General features: G+C 48.3%; 6 protein-coding genes across 6 annotated transcripts; 3 read left to right on the top strand and 3 right to left on the bottom strand.

Annotated features, from left to right (window-relative positions):
- Positions 1-250: 250 nt before the first annotated feature.
- BRO1 (bck1-like resistance to osmotic shock) lies at positions 251-3,365 on the bottom strand (the record flags this gene model as incomplete). The annotated part of the gene is made up of 3 exons (XM_049252342.1): positions 251-1,378; positions 1,436-3,029; positions 3,088-3,365. 3 exons carry the CDS (start codon positions 3,363-3,365, stop codon positions 251-253), a joined length of 3,000 nt encoding a protein of 999 aa, XP_049108846.1.
- Positions 3,366-4,212: 847 nt separating this feature from the next.
- On the bottom strand, positions 4,213-5,963 carry MDJ1 (mdj1 protein precursor; the record flags this gene model as incomplete). Its single annotated transcript, XM_049252341.1, has 3 exons — positions 4,213-4,429; positions 4,491-5,722; positions 5,793-5,963. The coding sequence occupies 3 exons, from the start codon at positions 5,961-5,963 to the stop codon at positions 4,213-4,215; spliced, it is 1,620 nt and encodes a 539-aa protein (XP_049108845.1).
- A 389-nt stretch (positions 5,964-6,352) lies between these two features.
- Positions 6,353-9,696, top strand: PIM1 (ATP-dependent Lon protease pim1; the record flags this gene model as incomplete). Its single annotated transcript, XM_049252340.1, has 3 exons — positions 6,353-9,182; positions 9,249-9,466; positions 9,550-9,696. 3 exons carry the CDS (start codon positions 6,353-6,355, stop codon positions 9,694-9,696), a joined length of 3,195 nt encoding a protein of 1,064 aa, XP_049108844.1.
- A 2,755-nt stretch (positions 9,697-12,451) lies between these two features.
- On the top strand, positions 12,452-15,391 carry LOZ57_003290 (uncharacterized protein; the record flags this gene model as incomplete). Its single annotated transcript, XM_049252339.1, has 1 exon — positions 12,452-15,391. One exon carries the CDS (start codon positions 12,452-12,454, stop codon positions 15,389-15,391), a length of 2,940 nt encoding a protein of 979 aa, XP_049108843.1.
- A 903-nt stretch (positions 15,392-16,294) lies between these two features.
- LOZ57_003289 (uncharacterized protein) lies at positions 16,295-18,034 on the bottom strand (the record flags this gene model as incomplete). The annotated part of the gene is made up of 2 exons (XM_049252338.1): positions 16,295-17,761; positions 17,822-18,034. The coding sequence occupies 2 exons, from the start codon at positions 18,032-18,034 to the stop codon at positions 16,295-16,297; spliced, it is 1,680 nt and encodes a 559-aa protein (XP_049108842.1).
- Positions 18,035-19,100: 1,066 nt separating this feature from the next.
- Positions 19,101-20,568, top strand: LOZ57_003288 (uncharacterized protein; the record flags this gene model as incomplete). Its single annotated transcript, XM_049252337.1, has 6 exons — positions 19,101-19,218; positions 19,273-19,371; positions 19,421-19,432; positions 19,489-19,585; positions 19,658-20,147; positions 20,200-20,568. The coding sequence occupies 6 exons, from the start codon at positions 19,101-19,103 to the stop codon at positions 20,566-20,568; spliced, it is 1,185 nt and encodes a 394-aa protein (XP_049108841.1).
- Positions 20,569-20,584: the final 16 nt, after the last annotated feature.

The following is a 20,584-nucleotide window of genomic DNA, read 5'->3' as shown; positions in this document are numbered from 1 at the left end:
GAACCAAATCATAACATATGTGAGTATATCCAGCTCTAACCCTAACCCGTCGTATCGAATATTCAATTCCCAATGCATCATCACCGAGTCACCCAACGCCAGTACAAACAAACAGCACTTTCAGATTTGCCCGCTTCGCATAACTAACTTTCTTTCCAAACAAAACCCCCACAAGACCAGCGAAGAAATTATCGATATCGTGCTGGCGCTGCTAGGGGGCCACTTTTTCAGCCTCGATTTATTTATTTATTTATTTCCAAGCATTCAGACCCGCCCACGGATCGAGCGCATTCGCATTCTGCGTCGAAGCCGGGCGCTTCGGCCCGCCGTGCGGCTGGCTGGGCGGCCGCGCCTGTCCCGGCCCATAGCCTGCCGGTCCGCCGGGGCCCGCGTACGCCGCCGCGCCGTTAAACGTCAACGGCGACTGGTGCGGTCGTGGCGGCGGCGGCGGCGGCGGCGGTGGCGGCGGAACATAGGCCTGCGGCAGGTACGGCGGCTGGCCGGCGTAGCCTGTGAACGGCGATGCGGCGCCGGGGTTGAAGTACTGCTGGTTCGGCGGCGGGGAGGTGGGGGTCTGGTAGAAGTAGGACATGGGGTTGTAGACTTCGGAGGTTGGATGTGGGTGATGATGTTGTTGTTGTTGTTGTGGTTGGTACGGCTGGGAGGTGGTGTATGCGCCCGATGCGGCGAGTTCTCCGGGAGGGTAGGTCGGATAGAGCAGATTGGCGGGTTTCTGGTTGTTGGGGTTGGGGGTTTGTCCGCCGATTACAGCGGCGGTGCTATGGCGGGGGGAAATGGGTGATGATCTCGTCGCCGAGGAGGATGCCTTGATCGCGCCGGGCCTGGGGTTCATTGAGGAGGGCGACGAGGAGCCTGGCTCCATCGATAGTCGTTCCATGAGAAGCTTTAGCTTCTCTCGTTCCCGATCCTCATGGCTAGATGAACTTTTGTCCCGCTCGATTTGGTTGAGCAATTGGGCCCCTTCTGCTCGGCGGTTGTTGAGAAACGTGTCGACATTCTTCTTCAGGTTATCGACCGTATCCTTCATTTGCATGTAGAACGCCTGAGCCTGGTCGAGGCCTGACAGCAGCTCTTTGAAGACTTTGTGAACTTTGCGGTATTTTGACACCACACTGTTCCGTTGGCGCGAGAGCGTTTCGTATTTTGATTGTTCTGCCCTGACACGTTTATCTTGTAGTAAATCTCCGTATACTTTAGCCAGTTCCTTCATGATGGCAGTTTGCTTATGGTTGGCTTGGAGCAGCCTATTCTGATGAGGCCTAAATTTCTCCAGCTCTGCCTGGAAGAGCTGGTCCTCTTGGTTGACTATCGACTTTTTGTTGAGGATAAGTACGTTGGAAATATCGTCATTATGGACCTGTATAAAGTATTAGCATTAAGCAATCTCGAGACAATCAACAAATATCAGCTTTACCTTGTCTTTTAGATCTTTCAGGGTCTGGGTTCGATCTCTCTTAACAAGGTTCAATTTCCGCAACAGCTCTTCAACCTTTGCGATTTGCTCCGACATGGATACGCCACCTTCACTCAAGTCCTCATCTAGGAGATTTCCCTCAGGAGCACCAGCGTAGGGACTGTTGCCTTTTGACTTTCCATATTTCGAGCCCGCAGCAATCATGGCCTGTTGAAAGAATACGTCCACTTCCCCTGATGACCCAGCAGTACGCATATCGTTAAATTCTGCCTCATACTGTCGTAAAGTAACCAGAAGCTGAGAATCGCTGGCACTTGCCTCATCGATTGTGGACCGATAGTTCCTAATATCACTTCGCAAGGTCGAGGTGAGTCGTGAGCTTGGTTGCTGAGTCCAATCAGCGGCATATTTGGACCGCATCTTTTCACAGACCATCTCCTCCATATCGAGCTGCTTAGAGCATTGTTCAAGAGTGCTAAGCAGAGTGATTTTGTCCTCTTGTAAATCGTCCAAGGTTCCGCGGAACGGCTCACGTCTAGCAATCTCTTCGCACCATGACCGAAAGTCGTCGTCACAAACGGTTTCTTGGTCCATGCCACCTTTTAGAATGTTCAAACTGCCCGGTAATTTCAAGAAGTCAAGGCTAGCAGCCATCTCGCCATTGGCAGCTTCCACCTTTTCCACTTCAGCCCGCACAAGTTTGGCCTTTTCTTCGTCGTATAGACTAGCAGACTCGGTAACGGACATTGGCACGATCTTCTGGAAAATATCTGGGCCAATAATTCGTTGTATGTCCTGTCCCTGGTATAGCTCACTCACAGGAATAGCCTTGGCGGCGGGTAGTTTGGCAATCATTGATAACGCAGCTTCCGCAGGAACAGGTTGGTGGTAGATAAAATCATTATCCCTTACGAATGAAACACATTTCTCCTGGACATTGGCGAGGTGGCGTCGAACAATCTCTAGCAACATCGAGCCGGTTTCTGATATTAGATTGGATCCCGACGGCACGGAAGAAGGAAATGATTTAGCCAAGCTAACAGCAGAAGTGGATTGCTTTTCTGCCAGCCTCAGACGGCCAATGGAGATACCGTGTATGCCGGTTTCGTCGTCTGCGATTGCCTGATAGTATCCCGCAACTGAAGATAGATGGGACGCCTTTATTAGGACCAGGGTGGCCCACACCTTCTCAAATGTACCTTTATTGACATTCTCCTGAACCCCTTCACTAGCCTGCGAATAAAGATGGGCTGCTTGGCTGGCTAGCTTCGCCAGGAACCCAGGCTTCTTTTCATCGCGAATCTGCTTCTCGAGGAAGACCTCCTGCGCCTGGGCTAGCGTGATCGCTATTAGGGTCTTGACAGTGTCTCGGCTAAGATCAGTGGAGGGCGCATGGAGGAAATTATCGTTGATATAGGTGAACATGCCGGCGGAGGCTTGAAATGAATGGTACGCTGTTTTTAAGCCCGTATCGTCCTCCCGGCTCTGGTTTGCGGCATGGCACGATAAGACAGCAGAGATGTTGAATATTATCGAAGCTTTCTCGTACGCCAGAGAGTATTGGGAAGTAGCTTTATGTGTGAAGGCATCGTACCTAAGTTGAACATACAAGTCAGCTCGCGGGGCTCTCCCCACCATAGTGGCACTCTTACCATGTGAACGAAATCTTGATGTGATTTTCATCGACTGGAAATCGTAAGTCAAGCAGCTCTAGCTGTCCATAATATCTGTAAAGAAGGTCTCGTCCAGTGGCGCTATCCTTGCCCGCACCTCGCATATCCTGTCGGAGCCTGTTCAGGGTGGTGCATTCTTCAGAATACCGCTCAGGATCATCGCCATATGTGTGCCTAATGTAAGACTTCAGCGGCTGGATCCAATCGATCTCGTTTGTCTGTTTGAGCGGACACGATATCATCGGCGATTGCACCATGATGACTGAAGGCTTCCGGGAGCCGTGGCCCGCACCGAGCGCAGTGAGAGCGGCTGGTTAATCAAGTGTCGGAGGAGCTGCAGGGCGTACGCAGTCAGATGCAGTGAGGATCCCGAAAAATCTGCGATGGTGGTCGAGCTTCGCGCAAGTTGGGCGATGGGTGGAGGGATGATAGTCCTATGCTGAATTGAGGCGGCCTAGGCGGAGACGGGGGAGCGGCGATCTCATTAACTATCGCAGACAATGGTGGGCTATTCAAGTGCGTCTCAGCTATCAAGGCAGAAAGCAAAAGTGATTGCTTGCCAGGCCCGCGGCTTCGGTGTCGTTGATAAGAAATGCGAGCAGGGTTCCGAACTGCGAGGGGCTCTGGGTGGTGTGGGTGGTGATGACGCTGCGCAGCCGCTGAGGAGTGCCCAACCAACCCAAAGCCACCAGCAATGTTTGATATGGCTGGTTTGCAGCCAAAATGCTCGGTTAGAAGCCAGAGTGTGGGCACGCGGATTGAATTTGATTTGTAGCCGCTTGTACATATTTTTTATTTCAACTTTTCCAGCAACACTATTAGCTACCATACATAAGCGCATGCAGTGCTGCAAGGGCCAATGCGGACGCCAGAACATTATTTCAACCTCGGAGCAAGTGGAGATGGGCCCGCCAAATTAAAATACACAGGAAGATACCGTTCCAGTCTATATGAAAGATTGTAGCTGTGTTCCCAACATGCAGGTTAAAGCAAAAGGGGTTGGATTTTCGCCAAAATATATTACATGGAAGATGGAAGTGATGCTTAAGAACGCTATGACAAGAGTAAAATATTATCAGAAGAGCTAGATGTGGTGGAGAATCTTTATCCGGAACCAGACGCCTTTTTCGTGTTTTTCTGGTTGTCGTCACTGGAATCTGATTTGGAGCCGGGGTCCTTGCTCTGGCTGGCTTCTGGGTTGCCATCTGGGCTGGAGTTCACTGGCTTGTGGTGTTGGTTTGTCAACTTGTGCCAGGCGGCTTTGAAAAAGCCTTCACCTTTGTGAGGGTCGTCTGCTGGTTGGGAGTCATTGGAAGCAGGTCTAGAAAGCTAGTGTCAGCTGGGTCGGCACAACCATACACTAGCGCTGAAGGCCGGATTACCTGTCGTTCTTGAAGCTCATGACTCTCTTCGCAGTTGTGTCACCCATCTCCTCGGCAAGGACCTCAAGAATAGTCCTTTGGTTGGAAGTCAGGGATTTCGGCATGGCAACCTTGAACTGAACTTTGAGATCGCCATTACCTCCACGTCGGGCTCCAAGTTTTCGCATGCCATGTCCGGACAGGGTTACCTGATCTCCGGTGCCCGTTCCGGTGGTTACCCTAACTTTGACCTCACCGTTGAGTGTTGGTACTGTGACTTCTCCTCCGAGCAGCGCTGTTGTTAATGGAATCGTTGCGGTATAGAGGATGTCAGCGCCGGATCGGCTGAATCGCTGGTCGGGAGCAACGCGGATAGAAACGAAAAGATCACCGCGTTGTTTGCGGGAACCTGGCTCACCCGGTGGCACGTCGCCTTCTCCAGTTACCTTTAATCTCATGCCATCCTCGACGCCCCCTGGAATGTCTACTTGAACCGTTCGTCGCTCTCTCACCACTCCATTCCCACGGCAACTGGAGCATTCTGACCCTCTGGGTATTGAAGTTCCTGCACCATCGCAAGTTCCGCATGTGCTCGCCATCTGGAATCCTCCCATGGCGTGGATAGTAGTTCCAGTCCCTCCGCAGGCGGAGCATTTAGATCTCGTTTTTCCTGGCTTCACGCCGTTTCCTTTGCACGTATTACAATTCACTAATGGCGTAAGAAATATTTCTTTTTTGGTTCCATTTGCGGCCTCCATGAAAGAAATATTTGTTTGGACTTCGATGTCTTCACCAACAAACACCGTTGACTGGAATGGTGAGCCCCGCGCCGTTCGGCGTCTCCCAGCGCCACCAAATGCATGGGCAAACAGGTCTTCAAAATTGACCTCTCCACCGAATCCACCGAAGCCGTGGAATCCGCCAGCTGAAGCGCCTGAAGCGCCTCCGAACCCACCGCCAAAGGGCCCACCGCCAGCAGCATGTGGATTGAAGCCTCCATTCTGGTCAAAAGCTGCTGATCCAAACTGATCATATGCCTTTTTCTTTTCAGGGTCCGAGAGCATCTCGTATGCGGATTGCGCTTCCGAAAATTTGTCCTTTGCGCCTGGGTCCTTATTTGTATCCGGGTGATACTTTTTAGCCAGTCCATAGTATGCACGTTTAATCTCCGAGGCGGAAGCACTTTTGTTTACTCCGAGTACGTTATAAGGATCTCGAACCGTGGCCTGGGCGGGGGAAGACGAGTGAAAAGCCTATACTCATAAAACACAAATATGTTAGTCTAAAAAATGTAGTGATGCGAGCTGGGAATGAGAGGTGTACCCTGCGGGGCTGAGAGCGCGCGTTAGACGGCCGAGTGCATGGCCCGCGCTCCTGGCATTGTTTGCTACCACTTTGAAATGACCGCGATTGAAATTGTCGCGAGATTCCCGAGTACTGGCTTGCGCAGCACCGGGAGGAGCGGAGTAGCTGGGAGGGGACTGCAGCCGCCATCAGCAATCGATAAGAACGAGACTTGTTCCCAGCAAAAATGAGATATCAGTACGTGGACGGAGTATATCAGACGAAAATCATGTATATCACAAGAAATAAGAGACGGCGAGGAGTGAGAAGCAAAAATTATCGGCGGGTGCGTCTTGAAGATTCCAGAAGGCAAAAAGTTTCAACGGAGAAACATTCCGCCGAACGCCGCTCCGACTTATGGAATTCTCAACCGCAACTAAACACTCACGAGCCAACGCCGACACGGAATTGCTTGCTCTACGTTTCTGTTTTCAGACTGTTTGTGATTTCCGCTCGTTTCTGCCTGTATAATAGGAGGTTTTCTGCCGTCTGAAGCGTATCCGCTTTCTAATACACGCGCACATCCCCCGGCTGAGAGGATGCTTCGAAGCTCAAGCCTTCCCTGGAGGGCTGCACTACTACGAACATCCCAGCCTACAGTACGCTCTCCTCGGGTTTGCTTTGGGAATGCTGTCCGGACATCGTTAGAGCTCCGTACGTCCGTTTTCGCGAGATCTCTTCCCGCATTTACCCAACCGTTCTCCTCCACTTCCGCACGACGAAAAGAAAAGCCAACGCCGCCCCAGTCAAAGAAGGAACGCGAGGAAGGAACGGACACAGAGGTTGATCGTGAGGAGCGTCCTAAACCCGAAGAACCGACGGAGAAGGATGGAAAATTAGAGGACACCGGCCCCTCACCTATACCGGCATCGGCTTCGCCGGCAGAATCACGGCCTAGCGGGGCGGGCGCGGGAGCAAGCTCAAGTCAGTCAGGAAGCGGAGAAGGTGGAGGTAAAAGAGGACGAAAGAGTGCAGCTGAACGCGCTTTGCAAAAACCGTCAATCCCAGATGTGTATCCCCAGGTGATGGCCATTCCAATTGCGCGGAGACCTTTGTTTCCTGGGTTTTATAAGGCAATTACTATCAAAGATCCTAATGTTGTCGCTGCAATTCAAGAGATGATGAAGAGAGGCCAGCCTTATGTTGGTGCTTTCCTATTTAAAGATGAGAACGCCGACAAGGATATCATTGAAAATATGGACGATGTTCATGATGTTGGAGTTTTTGCACAGGTCACAAGTGCATTCCCTGTTCATGGTGATGAGAATGGTTTGACAGCTGTCCTTTATCCGCACCGCCGGATAAAGATGTCATCTCTGATATCGCCACAAGAGACCGCACCGAAAGAGGAAACAGAACCGCAAGTACCTAAGGAAACGCCACAAGAAAAGCAAGGGGATGTTGTTGCAAGTTTTGAGGAGGCTGCCGTCGAGCAAGCTTCGAAGAGCAATATTTATTACGAACCCACTTCATTTCTCCGAAAATACCCTGTCAGCATCGTTAATGTTGACAATCTTGCAGAAGAGCCGGTGGATAAGAAAAGTCCCGTAATTCGAGCTGTTACAAGCGAGATTGTCAATGTCTTCAAAGACGTGGCCAATCTAAATCCACTGTTTCGTGACCAAATTTCTACTTTTTCTATGAGTCAATCCGCTGGCAACGTGATCGAAGAGCCCGCCAAATTAGCCGATTTTGCTGCAGCAGTATCTGCCGGTGAAATAAAAGAGCTTCAAGATGTTCTGGAAACAATGAATATTGAAGAGCGCTTGTCTAAAGCTCTTGTGGTCCTAAAAAAGGAACTAATGAATGCCCAGCTGCAGTCTAAAATATCAAAAGATGTGGAGGCAAAAATTCAAAAGCGCCAGCGAGAATATTGGCTAATGGAACAAATGAAAGGTATTAGGAGGGAGCTTGGCATCGAGTCTGATGGCAAAGATAAGTTGGTGGAGAAGTTTAAGGAGAAGGCTGAAAAACTGGCGATGCCGGAAGCAGTGAAAAAGGTTTTTGATGAGGAATTGAATAAGCTGGCGCACTTAGAACCAGCAGCATCCGAATTCAACGTAACCCGAAATTACCTTGACTGGATCACCCAGATTCCATGGGGAAAAAGAAGTGCAGAGAATTTCGGAATCAAGAATGCGATGACAGTTCTGGATGAAGATCACTATGGCTTGAAAGATGTTAAAGATCGCATTTTGGAGTTTATTGCGGTTGGGAAACTACGTGGGTCTGTGGAAGGAAAGATTCTTTGCTTTGTTGGTCCGCCCGGCGTTGGCAAGACCAGCATTGGGAAATCCATTGCTCGCGCTCTTAACCGACAGTACTATCGGTTCAGCGTCGGTGGCTTGACGGATGTCGCTGAAATCAAGGGCCATCGACGAACATACGTCGGGGCCCTCCCAGGACGTATTATCCAGGCTCTCAAAAAATGCCAAACGGAAAACCCGCTTATTCTTATTGATGAAGTAGACAAGATTGGGCGCGGTCATCAAGGAGATCCAGCGTCAGCATTATTGGAACTTCTTGACCCTGAGCAGAACTCATCGTTCTTAGATCATTACATGGATGTTCCTGTCGACCTGTCGAAAGTTCTTTTTGTTTGCACAGCAAATATGACCGATACAATTCCCCGGCCTTTGCTGGACCGTATGGAGTTGATTGAATTATCTGGTTATGTTGCCGACGAGAAGATGGCGATTGCGGACCGTTATTTGGCGCCTGCGGCGAAGGAGATGAGTGGACTGAAAAATGTGGACGTGAAGCTCGACGAAAGTGCCATCGAAGAGCTTATCAAGTCCTACTGTCGAGAGAGTGGAGTGCGAAATCTGAAAAAGCAGATAGAGAAGGTGTATAGAAAAGCAGCGTTAAAAATTATCCAGGACCTGCGCGAAGAGGAACCTACCGAAGAGGATCTGGTGAGGGATGAAGTCCGCACGGCACAAGAGGCAGTCAAAAATGAAAAGGTGGTAGACGAGCCGAAACAAGAACCACCCTTGCTTCCAGCAAAGGTGCCAGACGATGTCCATGTTACTATTGCGAAAAACAACTTAAAGGATTATGTTGGGCCTCCGGTCTTCACCTCCGATCGACTATACGAAGTCACTCCTGCTGGTGTTGCCATGGGTCTCGCATGGACCAGCATGGGGGGCGCAGCTCTATATGTCGAGTCAATCCTACAAGCTGCGCTGACGAACTCATCCCAACCCGGCTTTGAACAGACGGGTAACTTGATGACAGTAATGAAAGAGTCGACTGTCATCGCATACTCTTTTGCTAAATCCGTGGTAGCGAAGGATTTCCCAGAAAACAAATTTTTCGAAAAGGCAAAGCTTCATTTACACTGCCCTGAAGGCGCTGTTCAAAAAGATGGTATGTTACCGACGATGACCCTCTTTCCACTGTCTGTTCTCCATACCTGCTAACTCAGGATTACAGGTCCATCTGCTGGGATAACTATGGCCACTTCTCTTTTATCTCTCGCGCTTAATGAGCCGATCAACCCGACTATTGCCATGACCGGGGAACTCACCGTCACTGGAAAAGTCCTCCGCATTGGTGGCTTGAGAGAGAAAACGGTTGCTGCCCGCCGTGCAGGAGCCAAAACTATCATTTTCCCTGCAGATAATCTCTCCGATTGGCTGGAACTCCCTCAAGTATTTCTCCCCTCATACCCCTTTATGCCAATCCACCACCGCCTCAAGTCAGTCTGCTAACTAGCCTTGTGTTTCCCAAATAGAATATCAAGGAGGGAATCGACGGCCATGCTGTTAGCTGGTACTCGGAAGTATTCGACCTCGTCTTCAAGAATATTGATCATACCATGGCCAACAATGTGTGGAAAACTCAACTAAGCGACCCAGAAAACACCACCAAAAAGGAATGATTGGCGTCACGCGCGAATAACGGTGATACCTAATTCATTTGCAGCCACACTAGTGCTCAACCCTGTTTTAACGACTTCCATGATACTTTTTTCTCTGTAGTGGACAGAGTGTGCCTCTTAGGCCGCCCTCTCTTCTTGGCATATATTTGTGTTTTATCTCTCACTCATCTCTTCTGCATATGGTGGAGTTTCTTCTTTTCTTTTTGGATGCTGTGAACGGTTGACTATATGTACAGTATGCATTGTCATTGCGCTTCATTTGCCAACGGTCGCTTAGCAGCCTCGGTTTTCTGTTAGCTGCAAGGACATAGACTTATTGCTTCATTATCTTACTTGTTTTTTATTTTTCTGGGATATTTTGGTTAGACCCCGCCCCAGTTTACGATGATGCCGGGCGCATGCAGTGGAAGAAGATAGTGTGTTTCCATAGGGCGAAAAAGTCTCGACTCCACTCGTTCCCCAGGCGCTCTTTTGGCTTTTGGTGATACATGTTTTTGTGCCTTAGCAAGCATTGTCATCTACGGATGAGCAATTAAACTGTAACTTTTTTTTAAACAAAACCTCCCCCATAAGGTGTTCTGATTGAAGAACGAGTTTCTGGAGTGCATGGGGTTGCATATTACCTGCAGAGGTGGTTGGAAACTTAAGACATGTCTGGTGGGAAAGCTGCGATGACAGGCTGCGACGCACTCATGGAAATATCCTTGCGAGCCATAAGGTGCGCAGGCTGATGAATCAAAATCAATTTCTTGTTGTTTAGATGAGTTGCTGGGTACTCTTGTGGCCATTTCGAGTCAGCCGACTACCTGGCTAGGGAGCTAGAAGGGTCTATGAATTGGGCTGTACGACTCTATCAAGTATCGAAAAAAGAACATTACTCCGGTTCCACGACTTATCCTTTCCTTTCCAACCAATGATAGTTGTACTGCGCCCCGGAATGGGATATCCCAATGCTTCGAGCGCATGTGAACTGTTTGTGGAAGAGAAGGATCTTACAAATGGAGGGGACGGTGAGGTGGCCCAAATGATACTCAAAGAGGGCTCCATGTCCGTGAGACGTTTGTTGAAGAGAAAAGTAGGGCCACCTGTCAGATTTTATGAATTGCAAGCCCGGCTACAGAGATCCATAGAAGAATCGCACGACCAGATCGACTGGAAGACAACAAGGCAGGGAACAGAGCCCTTATCGGCCAAAGCTGGATGGTCAATTGGAGCCAGCAAGGCAATCTTCTTGCATTGAGCGTTTCTGTTTCGAGGCTTGCTTTGCCCTAGGTTGGCGTTCAATGGCCAACAAACGAGCAAGGGATTCCGACTAAACGCCCGCTAATGCATGCCTAGAGTTTAGGCAAGGCTATGGGTCGTTTCCAAGGGCGCCTTGCGAATGCAACCGCCCACCCAGCAGGGCAAGGAAGAGAAGCATGCTGGCTTCTGCAGCCGAGTCGCAGAATCTCGAAGGGAAAGCATCCGAGCAAATCACAGCCGTCGATAGTGGAGGGGACGAGGATACGGCGTCCTGGGGTTACGAGATTCTGTGCGGCGTACTTCAATAATAATAATGCTACGGATGCGACTGCACAGGAGGCTCCAAGGGGAGGGGGGCGAGGAACCGCTGCAGGCCCTGCTGGAGCGGAGGGGAAGCGGCAAGACTCCGAGCTAAATGACGATTTTATGTGACGCTGGCGGCGGGAGGGCTTGATCTCAGCGGCCCTCGGGTTATTTAGTGGACACTCCGTACTGCGCAATGACTGTCTCGGGGGATAATAATGCCTGCGCCGCAGAAACCGTTTGACGCTCACCTGAATGCCAGTCCTCGTCTGTTGGCCGGTCAGGAGACGTTCTGTATAACGCGATGCCGAAGTGTCTCCGGTGGAAATCCAGGCGCTGTGTCTTGCAACTAAAACTTCTTATTCTGGGGGCGACTTTGATTTTAATTAGTTACATGCTCCGAACACACAGGCAACATATTATTTAACCCTTCGTGATTGATCTTCTTAGTCCTCATTTTCTTTTTTTCAATTTTTTTTTCATCAAAGTCTTCCGTTGGCGGTGAGACCACCTTGTTCGCAGCCAAACCATCGAATTTTTTTCTTCATCCGAACAAACAACAACCAGCGCTGCGTTCTCTGCTGTCACACTGCTGGATACCCGCAAACTCCTTTTTCCCTCTAGAATCGACAGCAAGCCGATCTCGCTTCCAGATCGACGCCCACAAAGAGAATTTGCACCAAAAACCAAAAAAGAGGGACCGCAATAGAATGTACTGTCTATCCTCCTCCTGTCCGCCAACAAGATCGAAGAGCACAACTAAGCGTCTTCCTCTCTTCCTCCTACACCAGGTTCCGGCTCGTCCTCACTGCCTCCAATTGATGCCCGCTTGACGGATATATCGCAGCCCCTGCAGTCCATTCTACCTACCTCTTCTGCCGGTTGTCCACCACCTGCTTGGTCTATACTGCCCGCAGAAAATTTTTATCATATCTGTGTGTCTCTTATCGGCGGTGCTGCCGCATTACACCGAGAGGCAGGATACCCCTCCCCGATTTGAAAAATATGCAGGTGGCAGCCTCTGAAACTCAGTGAGCGAATAAGTAGAGGCCTTTTCCCGCCTCCAGCGCTTCGGCCGCCCGGTTGGGCCTGAGGAAAGACGAGCCGTCAGGGCCTTCTCTTATGGAAATACCGATCTCGTCAAACCGGTTGTTGTCCTGGCCAGCTGTAACGCGGCTGCCGAGCCCCTGCTCGTCTTCAGTCGTGCTGCATGGCCATCTCACTTGCGGACACTTCCGGGCCCTTTCTGGACCGTCTATTACCGATGCCTGACACTAAGAAACCCGCTTCAGGCAAACTAAATTTCCTGCATCGACTATCACTGCGAAAATGGCTAGCCCGGGAGAGTTTTCGTCATCTAAACAGCTCTTTTTCCAAGCCTGTTGCTTCTCGCCCGCTTCCACTCTCGCTGCCCGCCACACCGGTTCCACCACCAATTACACCCCCTCGCCCTCTGACCCGGTCAAGTTATGATAACGGCGACTTTGACAGTGATCGCGCTGACAAACATGACCTGTCTCCGCCTCAGAGACGGTCTGCCAGCACTGTTGATCTCAGTCTCCCGCGCGAAACTCCACTTGATCCGAATACGCCTAAGAACGAGGAAATTCTGGCATCAGACGAAAATACGCAAACCGCTGCTAGACCAGCTAGTCCTGGAGAACATAATAGACCGACTAGTCCCCACAAAGGAGATTCTGCGCCCGACCCTCCTGAGCCCCAGCCTAGCACACCGAATGAACAACCAGATGATGGCGCTCTGCAGGATAGCCCTACAAATAATGAAAAAGAGGAGCCCGTAGCCCCTCCCAACGAAATATCAGACTCTATAGCTAGGCATGGGGAGGAATTCGAAAAAGTTATTATTCTTGAATTGGACAGAAAATGGATACTGAACTTGAGTATGCGGTTTCGGGACCCAACAGACAGTGAAAAGTTTTTCGTTACGTATGCGGAGTCTCCTTCGTTCTGGCGAAAAGTTACCGTAACTTGCAATTACGAGAATATCGAACAGGAATGTCTTGAGCGAGACCTTAAAGGGCTACGTTTTCAACGAGATAAGAATCTAAGAATTTATGAAGCCCTCCGGGAGTCTATGGATGAGATTCAATTTTTTGATACAGTGACAAATCTAAAGCTGGAGACGGAGCAAGGACGTCTACACGTTCACGTTTCTGAAGATGTGAACGAAATAATTACCTATCCCTCTGTTTCAACCGTTGCCCATCTGAATCCACCTTTTATTCCAGAAAGCCTTCTCACATTTCATAGCCACCTATCTGGCTTCGTTTACCATGTAAAGCTGAATGGAGAAGACTATGTGAAGAAAGAGATTACCGGCCCAGATACCGTGGAAGAATTTTTATACGAAGTTAATGCATTGCATGCCTTGATAGAATCGGACTGCGTGATTAAATTCAAAGGCATTCTAGTCGACGACTCTGTGACTCTCGTGAAAGGCCTGCTTCTCGAGTATGCAAGCTTAGGCTCCCTCGCTGATATATTCTTCGATTACAAGGGTGCCGTCACATGGGGCAGACGGGAGCGATGGGCACGGCAAATTATCCGGGGCCTTGCAGACATTCACGAAGCAGGCTTCGTACAAGGAGATTTTACCGTGTCAAATGTCGTCGTGGACAAACATGACGATGCTAAAATCATTGACATAAATCGACGTGGGTGTCCCATTGGTTGGGAGCCGCCAGAGTTTACAAAGAAGATTGAAAGCAAACAAAAGATATCTATGTATATTGGGGTGAAGTCCGATCTGTTCCAGCTAGGAATGACTCTCTGGGCCATGGCTATGGAAGATGATGAGCCCGGACTTCAACCCCGTCCCCTTATAATCCCCGCTGACGCAGATGTACCAGGATATTTCCGGAACGTCGTCCAGATATGTTTACATCCGAGTCCCCAGAGACGTCTATCTGCCAAGGAGTTACTAGTACTGTTTCCACCAGATCACTTAGCAGAAAAACTGTTGGAGTATCCGAAACAAGATTCTGGCAATTTTACTGCTACTCAAAGATATGACTTTGTGGACCCAGACTTTCGTTACAATTCTCACCAACAGGACTTTGAGGCTCAGCGTGCTGACAGCATTTATATCGATAGCTTACCTAACTCGAATCTGAGTATGGATAGAGACACCCAAAGCCATGTAGCTCGACCTTCATTGAGTAGTTTACATCCTATCTCACATGATTCTGACACTCGAGATATAGAGATAGAGAGTGACTTCTATCAAAGTGACTTCTTGCCGTCTTCTCCGGATGATCCATACTGCCTAGATGATATCAGTCCATCTGCTGCCTTGCCTGGTGTTCATCCTTTCCTTGAGCAGTTGACACAGTACGGCCTGGGCCTGGCTAATCCCGGAGATTCAATTCAGTACCAACCGCCTCTAAGTACAACATCCTACTCAGTAAATCCAAATATACCCGTGGATCCACTGGAGCCTGAAGACCATCGTGGATACCCTGGAAGAGCCTTACATAATGTGGAAGATATCCCTGAAGCCCTTGCTTGTATAGGCGACCATATGTTTCTTCCATCTGCAGTCCCATACATTTCAAATACTGGTCTGGTCCTTGAAACTGACATACTGTCTAGAAATTTTAATGATGAAGAAACTTCAAATGCTGAAGATTATAGTGGTCATAGTTCTGGTGATAGGTCTCATGAAGCTGCCCAACAAGCTCTGCGTGAACCTGATCCTAATGACTTGATTCAATCAAGGCTACCTATCAATCCTGCATTTGTGGAATGCTCCACGTCAGTGCCAATCAACCGGTCATCAAGTGCCACGAGGCTTGCATCCTCGTCAGGGGATGAATCTCGCTTGCCTACAGCACAGACCCATGCACCTCTAACCGTCAACGACTTCTCTGAATCAAGCCAGGCTGCACTTTCAATAGCCGAACGACATTTTGAGCCAATACCGCCGGGCTATGATTCATTGCTCCCGTCTCAATTGGAATTCAACACACCCTCCCTGTCGACATTACGTTCGCTTGCGATCAACCAACAACCGGATAATTCTTCATCCCTCTGTATTAATTTAGAATCTGAACTTTCATCTCCTTCAGTTCTTTCTTCCGACGATTTATTTACTTCGAATCTACCAATCAACCCTGCATACTCCCCGTAATCATGGAAGGCTTTGTGACATCGAGAAATATCAGGGACAACATACCAACTTCACTACAGCACCTTTCTCATAGGGTACAAGACCTTATTCTCAATTCCTCATTCCCTCACCAGTTGCCTTTGCTACCTGATTATTCCTTTTGAGTGGCCTCTTACGGTATCATCCCGCCATCACCGTCCCTTGCAAGATCTTCCTTTGTTATTACGGCATAGTGCTAATATAAATTATGGCGGATTTGTTTGACAGTATTGTCAGGGTTTTTTGTTTTCGAGTTTTTGTTTATGTTTATGAAATTTCTCGGAAAAGCTTTGGTGTTTTTTTTGCATATTATGAGCGATCCTCCTGTTGTCTTGCCGGCTGCTTCATGTATTTTCTCGAGTTTTTAGGGCGTTTTTTTAAGGAATGGGCGGATAAAAGAATTGTCTTGATGCCTTTTCCTTGGATTATTTTGGAGGCCATAGCATATCATGGTGGCTACATTTACATTGTCATTGATATCTCAGGCGTAATTTCAACAAAGTAATATTTTGTGTTATGTTTTAGCCAATAGCGGATGCTATGCTATCTTTACAAAGGCCAGGCATTTGTTCTTTGCTTCTTCGGGAGTTGTTTCCTCTACTAACTGTGAACAGGCTATTCTCTCAGAACATATTCTATGATCAAGATCTCACAACAATGCTCTGAAATTAATAATAGTAATTACAAACTCTATATACCAACAAACCTCTTCAAAATGTATGGCCACCATAGAGTACAATCTGTAATGAAAAAAATCATTTCTATCATGAAGATAATGATACATCCAATAAGAAATAAGAGCAATTATATCGAATGGCTCCAACCCAGGAAGTTCGTCAGTCAAAGGCATTAACATCACACTACTTTACAAATAATTTCTGCATATCAAGCTTTCCCTTCTTTGTCTATTTCATCCTTATCTTCTGGAGGCGGTCTTGACTGGGATTTTGCTTCGATGTTGGGTTGCGAAGTTTTTTTTTCATCTGTTGAAGATTCTTTGGCCTCTTCAGCCTGTAGCTCTTCCTTCGGGCCGTCTTGTAGCTTCTTCTCAGTTGTTGCACTGTCTGAAGGTCCTTTCGAGGACTCGTCATGCACCTGATATTCTGGTTCATGCGCTTGAGAAGGTTTTGTTTCATCCTCCGCGGCGGCTTCTGGAGTTATGGCAGACTCTGTTTCTGATGTCGAGGTTGATCCTTGTTCTAGCGGCGGCTGTATTGCTGGGTCTGACATCTGTTGCTGTTCTTTCTCACAGCCTTCCTTGCTTGTCAGTTTAGAATCAGAGTTTGTATTTGTAGTCTGGATTTCCGGTGATGTTTTGGCTAGTTCTTCATGCCCCTGGTGTTTTAGGCGCAATGGTAGTTCTGTAAGAATATCGCTCCTGGAGAGCAGTTGTGGCGAGGATGATGACGATGGTGACGACGACGACGGCGATGATGACGGCCAATTATCGGTGTTATCAGTATCAAGTTGTCCTTCAAGTTGCCGTTGCTCGCTTGGTTCTGATTTTAGTACAGTAGTAGGAGAGCTATCCGTCTTCTTACTGACTTCCTCATCTTCGGCTGTCTCAACTATAGTACTGACGGCAGCACCGGTCGATGGGGTGTGGCGGTGTCGTCTTGTTGCAGCGCCGGTGCTAAGCGAGGAAGAATCTAAGATTGAATCCGGACGAGATAAGTCTTCTTTGCGTAATAGCATCACCCTTCGATCTCCCTCTTCTGGTTTATTAAGACGCCGCTCTTCTCCCTCCGCCTCTGGAGGAATAGTATAATTATCCAGTGGTAGCAAATCATACATATCACAGACTGTTTTGAAAAAGACATACAGTCCATCATGTCCTTCCACCTGCCAGAACACATCGCGATGCTGAAACCATGCATGGGCGAATATGCGGTAAAGTCTTCGAAAGATATTCGTTAGGTGCTTCATGCCGGCCTGCGGGCCACCAGAAGCCTCGGTTCCCAATGTTAGTCTGCTCGGAAAGAGTTTTGGTGATGTTAAAATATTTGTTGCCCAGTCCAAGGTGTGGCAAGAATAGTCAATTGCGCAACATGGCCTCGGCGGCTCATGAACTGCACAAAGGTATTGCCATTCGGACGCACGCATTTCGGGGCAAGTTTGCGCAGAGCATGGTGGATTCTCTGCAAAAAATGCAATGATGATATTATTCACTTTCATTGTGAGGAAACGACAGAGTTCATATAGCCATAGTGAACGCTCAATACCCTCGGGCGGTTCTGCAAGTTGTCTTGCAATGGAGTGGGAGATGGGGATTATGGTGGAGGAGCCAGGAGGCTGAGTGTAGCTTTGGTAGGAGGCTTTGAGGTGCTCTTGAAGCTGGAATGGAGACTCAAGCTAGAGAATGATATTATTAGTCGCAATAACAAGCTGGATACTTTGGTACTGGAAACATACTTGTGACAGAGGGATGAGAGGCGGGCCGGAAGCCATATCAACTGCCTTGGTTCCGGGGCGAATTCTTCGTGTTGAGTCACCATCTTGCGCTGGCAAAACGCCTATTAGACTCTCATCCGTGGTTGACGATTTGGGTTCAATCTGTACTTCAGGGAATGGGGGCGGGCTAGGTAAGCGCGGGGAGCTTAAGGGCGACGACTCAAAGCCGGCCATTGTAGATCCGCGTAGGTAGAAAGCAGATTAATGGGAAAGGTTGCGTCTTGAGGTTAGCTTGGGCAAATGCAATAAATTGATACCAAGCTAAGAGGTTAAGTGGAATGGAGAATTGTCGAGAACTTGTTGCGAAGTACAGTAGTTATATGTAGGTGTGTGCATGCATACATGTGTACGAGCTGAGCTGAGCTCGCTCACCACGCCCCTTGCCCTGTTCTTAGGGTCGTATTTTGTTATGAAGAAAGATATCACGAAGTGGCTCCGGCAGATCCTGGCCAACTAGAGGGAAGGAGGCCAAGCAAAAAGGTCTATATTAGTTACATAAGCAATTATTAGTAAGGGCTCAACCAATCATGGGAACAGGGCCGTAACTAGGGCAGGGCAAGCAGTAGAATGTAATCGATCGTGAAGAGTAGCCGGCAGCCGGCGTGGGCTTTGGATCAGCTGAGAAGGGCCCTGGGACAAAATGTTTATGGACGGTCTTCCGTTAGGCTCTTTGCTATATATAGGCGCGCACTAGGTTAGAGTTACGGAACGGAACAACTATACATGGCTTGGCACAAATAGAAGCCTCGAAGAATAGTTATGGAGTACGGAGTACTCCGTATCGATATTCTACAACTCCTTTTTTTGTTGGCGGTCTCTAATTTTCAACGGAGTTTGCAGGCGCAATGAATGTTGTTGTACCTAGTGGGCATGGCCAGACTCTACGAAAAGTGATTAACTAACTAATCGGTTATCAAACGTCGTTCAATTGGCTTTTGTCTAAGCGGTATGTTGTATGATAATACTTCTGCTCTCACGGCTACTTGGAAATTTTCCGGAAAGAACAATGAAAGGAAGTAAATAAAACTAGAACTTTCCAATGGAGACGGTTAGATTTATTTTCGAACAGAATTGACGGTGTTGCACGCCAAGTGCTTTTTATATGGAGTTGCAAGGAGCCGAGGACTCGGAGGAAGGAGAATCCAAATCTCCGGGAAGCATTTATTTAGGTGGGCTGTTCGTATACTGTCCGTAGGTATTCCTTGGTCCATACTCTACAGGTTCTTTTTTGTTTTCCGTAATGGACTGCCTTGACGAGGACGGCCCACCAGAATTGGTATCCCTGGAACCTGGTACTCCGACCAAGCAAACGCCTTCCACAAATGAACTTCCTAGAGTTCCCATCACGATAGTTACAGGTACTCATACTATGATTGTCATTCGCCTATTTAGGTGCTGACGGTGTTTCTTAGGCTATCTTGGTTCTGGAAAGACGACTCTGTTGAATTACATTCTCAATGAAAGGCACGGAAAGAAAATTGCTGTAATACTTAATGGCGCGTGTATTTCTAGTAACAAGTCTTGATCTCTTCAAAGTTTATACTGACTATATAAATGCAGAATTCGGCGACTGTATGTTACAATGTTCATTCTAGGTATGGGAAGAAAATCTACCTGACGGAACCTAGCTGTCGATATCGAGAAGTCTTTGACTGTGAACCAGGAGGGCCAGCAGGTGGAAGAATGGCTAGAGTTGCCAAATGGCTGTCTATGCTGCTCTGTGAGGTTTGTTTTTTTTTTTTTTTTTTTTTTTTTTAATTTTCCAGCACAAGTGATAGAGACTTACGTGGCTTGTAGAGACACGGGTGTGATTGCCATAGAGTCACTGATGAGTCGACGCGGAAGCTTTGACTATATTCTATTGGAAACAACCGGCCTTGCTGACCCAGGAAATATTGCTCCCTTGTTCTGGCTTGATGACGGCTTGGGGAGCTCTATATATCTTGATGGCATTGTAACTCTCGTGGATGCGAAAAATATTTGTCATCTCCTTGACGAACCCGCGCCCCAGGAAGTCCAGGAGACCCCTGGAGATGCGGTTCTTACCACAGCCCATCTACAAATATCCCACGCTGATGTGATAATACTGAACAAAAGTGACCTTGTTTCGTCTGAAAAACTTGAGCAGGTTCAACAGCGGATTACTGGCATCAACGGCGTTGCTAAAATCCACATCACCGATCACAGCAAAGTACCTCAAATTGAAGGGGCCTTACTTGAACTCCATGCCTACGATAACTTAGCAAAGATCGATTTTACTGAGAAAGGACAGAGTCAACTTGACCCTGTATGTACTCGCTGTCTTGATAACGTCCGGGCGGTCTAACATCTCGCCCTAGTCTATTTCTACTCTCGCATTTACGATTCCCGATATACCGGAATCGAAACTTACCGTTGTTGACGAATGGCTTCGTTCGATAATGTGGGATCAACGGCTTCCATCATCGTCGAATGTTAAAACCGAGGAGAATTCTACACCTGAATTCGAACTTCACCGTCTCAAAGCCATCATTCGTCTAACTGATGGAATTACTAGAATTGTTCAAGGCGTTCGGGACATTTTCGAAATTTCTGTCGCAGATAGGGAGACTCCTCCATCTGTTGACTCCTCGAAGTTTGTTTTAATTGGTCGAGGGTTGGGAAAGGATTGGGATATCTGGCAAACTAGTCTCCTAACTCAGCTTGGAATGACAGACAGTATTTCATAGGGTAAGCGTTATACCC

Source organism: Ophidiomyces ophidiicola, assembly GCF_022830035.1.
Source record: "Ophidiomyces ophidiicola strain CBS 122913 chromosome Unknown scaffold_10, whole genome shotgun sequence".
Lineage (NCBI taxonomy): Eukaryota > Fungi > Ascomycota > Eurotiomycetes > Onygenales > Onygenaceae > Ophidiomyces > Ophidiomyces ophidiicola.
This window is presented reverse-complemented; position numbering and strand designations above follow the sequence as displayed.